The 7,500-nt window shown below is 41.7% G+C and overlaps 1 protein-coding gene across 1 annotated transcript in view; it reads right to left on the bottom strand.

Annotated features, from left to right (window-relative positions):
* The window catches only part of arid1b (AT-rich interactive domain 1B), a 203,333-nt gene that overhangs the window by 139,760 nt on the left and 56,073 nt on the right, over positions 1 to 7,500 (bottom strand). The window contains 1 exon segment of the mRNA XM_030117633.1: positions 7,324 to 7,500. This exon segment is cut by the window's right edge and continues 9 nt beyond it. Coding sequence (XP_029973493.1) covers positions 7,324 to 7,500 — 177 coding nt within the window.

Here is a 7,500-nt window from a genome sequence, read left to right on the forward strand (position 1 = left end):
CAGACAAAACAAAAAAAACAATGTTGCTTTCAAACTGATACATTGTTGCCAACTCCTCAGTCAGGAAGGTTTGAAAGGACATCACTTTCTAATTTGCATAACTGCTCATTTGCATATCTAGGTTAAATTAGATGATGATGTCATTTAAAACGGATACATTGTTGCCAAATCCTCGGTCAGGAAAGTCCTAAATGACGTCATCATCCAGAAAGAAGGAACCGTATTGGTGGAAAGTGCCTCATGTGACGTGACAGACGTACAGTCCTATGACTGATCATTCAAAGGCAGCATTTAAATGGAAGCACAGACCTTTATTGGCATACATCTAATGTGTTTTATTATTCCTTTACAAATGTAGAAATGCTATCTACAGCTACAAATCACATTTAATTGATTGCTTGTCTCATATTATCACACAGTAACATTTAAATCATTTAGATTAATGCAGTGTTTCCTGTTTGTAATTTAGTCTGTCAAGTGTCCATTCATTTCATTAATAATATATTCAGTTTTTATTAATAAAAACTAATAATGCATCTTAGAGAGAAAGAGGGATATTCAAATTTTTTTCTAAAGTAATGCAATAGTCGCTTTGCCAAGTAATTAGTTACTTTTAATATTATAACTCAGTTACTGTTTTCTGCTGTTTTTCTACTGGCTGTTAGCGGCTGTAGCTCGTAGAAAGTGTCAGTAGATTTAGCGGTTGTGAAATTTCTTGAGACTGTCTGGACACAAACCCCTCAGAACTTTGGCACATGATCAGAGATATCGCCAAAATTAGACATCTTTTAGTTAGGACGGCCAAAACCGCAAAGTGCATGTCAGACGTAACCTTTCAACACAATGCTCAGTCAAGTTTATTCTTGCTCAGAAATCCATTTCTTAAAGGGTTCAAACAGAGTTTAAAGACTCGGTGAGCACCTGAAACCGCCTGGGTGAGAGGTAATCCATTCAGGGGTTTTCTGAGTTTACTTTAAAAATGCCTCGATTGGTTTTAAAAAGCCTAACCTCATTTTGATGATTTCAGTTTTAAGAGTTGGAAAATCCCTGTTTGATTTTCAAAGAACGCAGTTTCATGTTTGAAATGTGAGTCTGTTTCAAAGAGGCCAAATCATTCATCAAAAGACGTGTTGACCAGAGAGACAAACATTTCTATCACAGCGACCGACAGAGGAAATCACTGAAACTACAACATGTCAATTTTTGGAATCGCAGCAGCAGAAACACATCGTTGTTGTTAACGATGGCAGCCGCGGCGTTTAGTACCTCTTTAAAAAACAAGATGGACTCGTCGGTCAGGAGAGTGGTCACAGTGTGTGTGTGCGCACGGCTGGAGAGCATCGCTGTGCAGCGTCTAACCCGCTGAACGGGCTTCCTCCCATGTAGGTCTCTGTAAAGTGAGCGTGTCTCCTCCAATCAGCCGAGAGTTCATCTGTGCCAAAGCGGCGCTCCCCTGAGCCCACTCTCAGACAGGAAGAGGAAACGGTTAAAGTCAATAGAGGATTTGGGATCGGTTTCACAAACGAGAACGGATAGTTTTGTTTCTGTTTTTTTTTTAACTGCAGGGAATAAATGCTGCACAGAATGACTTCCTTATTCAAAGCCCAGCAGTCAGTTTCTGACAACTCCACTATTCGCCCAACTACTGCGGAGCGCTTTCCTCGCCATGCACCTAAAGCGACACTGTTCAGTCACATGTCACTTTTTTTCCAGAAGCATCAAATTGGCAAACGGTTTCATTGTAGCATGTGTTCCAAAAGCCGATCAAAGGCCGTTCCCTTGTTCCCTCCAACCTCTCTCTCACTCTCTCTCTCTCTCTCTCTCTCTGGTCACACTCGGCTGTATACTACCCAATAAAGCAAACACGCAGTAAAAAATTATCTGCGAATTCTTGAAATTACGGCGCTCTCGTTCCCCCTTTTTTACGAGGCAGAATGTATCAGACAGTAACAAAATATCACGCTCTTCATCTGGTATGCGTCAAGTGTAATGTGGCCATCAAGAGAAAGAAAGGGCAGCAATTTTCCCCTCTCAGAGCGATTTGTCTCACGCTGTAAGTGACGCTAACAGTCATTAGGGTCAGGATATTTATAGGGTCTGTTCAAACTATACTTCAAGGAAAAGCGGACGCCATTCTCACTGATTTTTTTTTTTTTTTTTTTTTTTTTTTTTTTATTACTACTTTGCAGAACTTCCAATTTTACCTGTCGAATGAACAGCCGCCACATCTTTTTTATGGAAACAATAAACTAAATGTATACGAGGTAAATAAACGTGGCGTATATGTTAGTATAGCTCCTCCAAGTAAAACTCACAATCATAAATATAAAAATAGCTGGTGTTTGCAAACACCCAAGGCATTCAGAGCCACCCACATTTAGCTTTTAAAAAGACTACTTCTTCCCTGATGCCAGATATTGTATATAATTTTACTTTTTTTTTTTTTTTTTTTTTCATTTGTACCAGCCTTGATGTCTTAGAAATGTCTTTTTAGCCTGCTTTGCTCCTCGCAATCAGATGAGGTCACGGCGGTGCAATAGACTCAAAGAAAAGCGGCGTTTTCACTTCGATTTGTTACAAAACCAGCTAATAGCGGTCGGTTTGCGGAGCAAATTCCATGTCAAAGGCAGCTGGAATGGTTCCATCAGCTGGAGGATGTCCTCTGGCGAGGGTTAATGGGAGTGGAGTGGAGGGGGAGAGGAACCGCCGAGAGTGCCGGAAGAAGGAAATAAAGAACTTTTCAGCTTGGATTTCTCAGAGTAATGCGGGGTCAAAAAACAGGGGTCAAAACCACAATGACATCCTAATCTGGCGTGCGCCGGCGATTGTGTGCGCGTGTGTGTGCGTGTAATCCGTTCGGGGCGGCTCGCATCATGTCTCATTTCGGCCCAGAATCACAGACAAAGGTCACCGTTTGACCTTTTCACAGCTCTGAATTGCCGTGGCACACTTGGTTGATTAGTGCACACACACACACACAGTTACAAAAAAAAAAAACTCTGATAGAAAGACACACACACACACACACACACACACACTCATATCACAGCAGAGAAATGAAGTAATACAGAGCTGAGCTGAAAGTACACAAAATCTGCTATTTGTCATCTTTTCCAACTGCGAGTGCAAGTTCAATTCTCGTGTTTACCTCTTGGATCCAAAATCAAAGACAGGGACCTCGTTTCTTTGTTATTTAAATGCATTCTGGTATTTTCTGGTATTTATTTCCCTCTCTAAATTCCTCTCTCGCTCAATCGATGGACAATTAACTTTGTCTTAATGCCAGCGCTCAGGCTTGTTTTTGTTATGTGCAAAATGTCATAGTTTTTAATGATCAATATTGTGTACTTGCAGTAATTACTCAAACATAAACTGGCAGAATGAAGTGGGAAGCTTGGACTCTGATTTTTTTTTGAGCCACGATGAAACTGTTGTAACTCGGTGCAACACGCAAAACCCACCAACAGTTTGTCAGTCATTACCGGGAACGGAAAATCACAGAGGAAATTTAAAAGGTGGACAAATAACATTTAAAGCACAACAATATGCAAAAATAAGGTTCTGTAGACTATAAAAATTATATCCGATACAAAAAAAGCATCAACATATATACTGATATACTCAAAAAAGGTTATATAGACCATTAAAATATCTATAATGAGACAATGACACAAAATTATATCAGATATATTCACAAATTATCATTTTCCTGTCTATAAATGTGTGCCAACAATCACAGTATGACTATAAAGTAGTTTTTTAGACTATTTGCTCAACCTTAAAGTATAATTAACACTGTGATTTACTTTGCTACTGAATCATTTGTCACTATCGAGCACATAACAGATAATTCTGAATTTAGACCTTCATTTTGAAAATCGCTTTAAACGTAAGATGTGTTTTGAACGCAGTTGAACACGGGTATTCCATCTATAAATTCAAGGAAAAGAAAACTGAAAAAGCAATAAAATATTTAGATTTTACTATTTATAACCAGCACTTTATATCTGTAATCAAGTGCAATTTATGAAATGAGCATAACAGTAGTCTTTTCACTGTTGCTAGTTCTACTTGCATGGACCGAGGAAGAGGTGAGTTTCTTTTAAATTGGACTGCTGGAGTCGAGCAGCGGTAACTGTTCCAGTTCATTAGCTAACTTATGTTAAAGAGTGTTGCAACGCCATGTAAAACGCTGGAGTCCGGGAGTCTTTCAGTGAGATGAAAACACACGGATTCAGCTGGATGTGGCGCCCGTGGTCATGCGGGAGCCCGGAGGTGTGGACGCGTGTCGTGCTGCGCGGCCTGGACATACATAAAACGGCGTGGCTGTGAAACATAGGAAGGATCTCTTGATTACAGGTGAAGGCAGCAGGACGCTTCGCCGCCGCCGAACGCGGTCCGGGCTCTTTATGCGGCGCTAACGAGCGTGTGTGCGCTGATTGAAACATCCCCCCCCTTAAAGTAGTGTGCACGCATAACAATGAAAAAAAAAAAAAAAAAAAAAACCAGGAAGGGGGAAGCCGGCTCCCTGGCCGCCACGCTTGTTGTCATGGCAACCCGATGCGGGGCCTATCAGCACAGGTGACGCCGGGGCCGCGGCCAATGGGAGCGCTCGCAGAGGAACTACCTGGTATATAAATGTCAGCGTGGGTCAATTGCCGCCACATCATCAGCGATGATGAAAACACACCATTACTGTCACAAAATGTCAACGCGGCCATGGATCTCAGCCGCTCCTAGTTAGAGTGAATAATGTTTGTTCAGCGGGCTGCACAGTCTGTGTGCGTGAGCATGTTAAGTGAGGAAACAAGAGTAAGTGCTTTTTCAGTGTGAGACAAAAGGCGCGCGGGCTGAAAAACGTTCACTCAGTATGAAAATTACTATGCTAAGACTGACGATTTCCTTTTTTGACAACCTGCTTTTGTGCTCACAATGGCTTTTTGCTTGGCTATTTGTCTTGGTGCGCTCAATATTCGAGTCTGTCTAAAGGAAGGTTTAACTACATCTCAGTAAATCACAGTATAACTACCTTGACAGACACGACTCCACCAGTGCCAAATGGCATCAGCTCGAGCAGACGCTAAAAGAGTCTGCGAACGGATGGCGCATTCAGGAACCAGGTCAAAAAAATAAATAAATATTTGGAAAATATTCGTCACTTGGGGGCACTTAGAAATAAAAGAAAAAAGAGGCAGAAAAACAGACCTTAGCACAGGTAGAATATCTATTATAAAGCTCCTTATCTGTATTCTGTTCTTTTTATAATGTTCTCATGTAAGCTTGTGCTTTTATAAATAGTTATATACACTAATATTGACTATTTGCCTATACATGGAGGAGTTTATGCAAACAGATTAATTAACATTAGCAGTGTTGATGCTTATGTTGCTTTTTGCCATCTTGATGAAGGACGTGCAAACCTTCAGTCTTCAACAGAAGCAGCTGTTATTGTGGTGAGATGCATCTCATCAGCTGGCACCCCACAGCTTTTGTTTGTAGACTTTATTTCAGTGTATTTTCTACTTCAAATTTTGATTTTTCAATGACTCATCTTGATATATTATGATGATATGATTGATCATTTCTTCTGCCAACACATCCTACTCCACATTTCTAAAAAAGACAAAGAAAAATTCTCGAAATTCTCAACAAAAATAGTCAAAACATCTGTTAGAATGAGGTTACAACTGAATAGTTAAAGAATTAAACCATCCGAAACAGGCTCGGAGACGGTGCTCACTGTACTGACATTCATGCTTGTTTTTCTTCAAATATTTCTTCTTGGGAAAAGATTGTCTGACACCTTTACTTTGAGTGTGACCTTATTGAATCAGCCATTGATTATGTGATGGGAAAAGTCAATAATATTTCCATTCAGCATTGTTTTCCCTCCATCCAAAGACTTCATGCTGTTCTGTAGATTTTATATCGTAGAGAAGCAGCTTAGAGATAATGTGACTTTCTTTTGAGGTATGATATAAATTGTATTTTATTTACCATAATTAGTATTTCTATAGTAGAAAAAGTTCCCTGGTTGGAAAAGGCGAGACAAATTATTGAAAACAAACAACTGCAGATAACAAAAAAGACTAGAATATATGTTTTCTTTAACTGTTTATATGATAATTTTTTATCCTAAATTGCAAAATGAGCTGAAATGGATCACCGTTCGTCATGCTGCTTCAGTCCTCTGTGTATTTTGAGTGGATATAAACTCATGTTGCCAATATTGATGAACCCGAGCACGAATTTATCCGCCTCGACGCTCGAGTCTGCAGCCCTGCTCAAGGCACCGATGCTTCATCCGTCCAGATTTGCCCGAGTCTTCCCTCTCTGATCCATTCTTTCCTGTCCGGTTCTGCGGTTGTAATCTCTCCTGTCTCGTCTCTGTGTCTCTGTCTCGCTCCGTTTTGTTCTGCTCCGTCGCGATCCGGGGCAGGGCTGCGAGCCAGAGTCCCTCCACGCGGCCTGACGGATCCCTCTGGCTGCAGAGCGGATGGGAAACACATGGGCGGCCTTCACTCAACTCAGAAAACAACTGCTTGAACTCGGCTTCCCGATGGAAATCTCCCACAGAACATCATGCTGAAACTTGGCAGGACAAGTCTCGATGCGTATCTGTGGAACAGGCCCTTTGTTGCTCTGGGTATTGGGTTCCTACCAGCGAGCTCGTGTTCGCCGAAAATGTACAATATGTGTTTATATACTGTGACTGCCCAATCTGTGACAACGCATTATATGTAAATGTCTCTGTAATGGAAATGCGTGTGTGTGCAAGAAGATGAATATATTTTGAAACATAGGGAGATTTATCTAAAACACCTCACATGAATAATGCCAGGGAATAATATTCCGTAGACCAGACATGTTGGACCACCGACACACACAAACACACACACACAGTTTATCCTTTAAGATGTTCTCTCCAATCTCAGCATCACTAAAATATTCAACTACAACACATGAAACGAGATTAGTATGAAATCCCTTTTCCGCTGACATTTCAATTTTTTTTCTTGATGCCACATCTGATAGGCAACATGCATATTTCCGTGTGAGGGATGTATTTATTCATGTGTGTTTATTGAGTTACAGATCCCACTTCCATTCCGTGCACGCGGCACGCAGAGCGGCCGCGGTAACAGCTGGATTTCCTATTGCTCAGTTTTGAGCGGTAATTCCAGTAAACTGGGAATGACGTCACTTCCTGGTTTCTGTGCTCCAGTCGATCACAGCATTAAGGCAGAAAGATTTGGTCACTATGCACAACTTCACGCACAAAAAACAGCAATACTCATCGCGTGCACGAGCGTGCGGCGGTACCTGTTGCAGTGGTGGTCGCGGCTGCAGGTAGGAGGTCTGGGCCGGGCCTGGAGGCGTCTGCTGAGGGGGGCTGAAGTAGGGAGGGGTTCCCTGCTGCCCCCCACCTTGTTGCTGCTGCTGCTGCTGCTGCTGCTGCTGCTGCTGGCTGTAGCCCCCCATTCCCTGCTGGCCATACGG

Source organism: Salarias fasciatus, chromosome 19, assembly GCF_902148845.1.
Source record: "Salarias fasciatus chromosome 19, fSalaFa1.1, whole genome shotgun sequence".
Lineage (NCBI taxonomy): Eukaryota > Metazoa > Chordata > Actinopteri > Blenniiformes > Blenniidae > Salarias > Salarias fasciatus.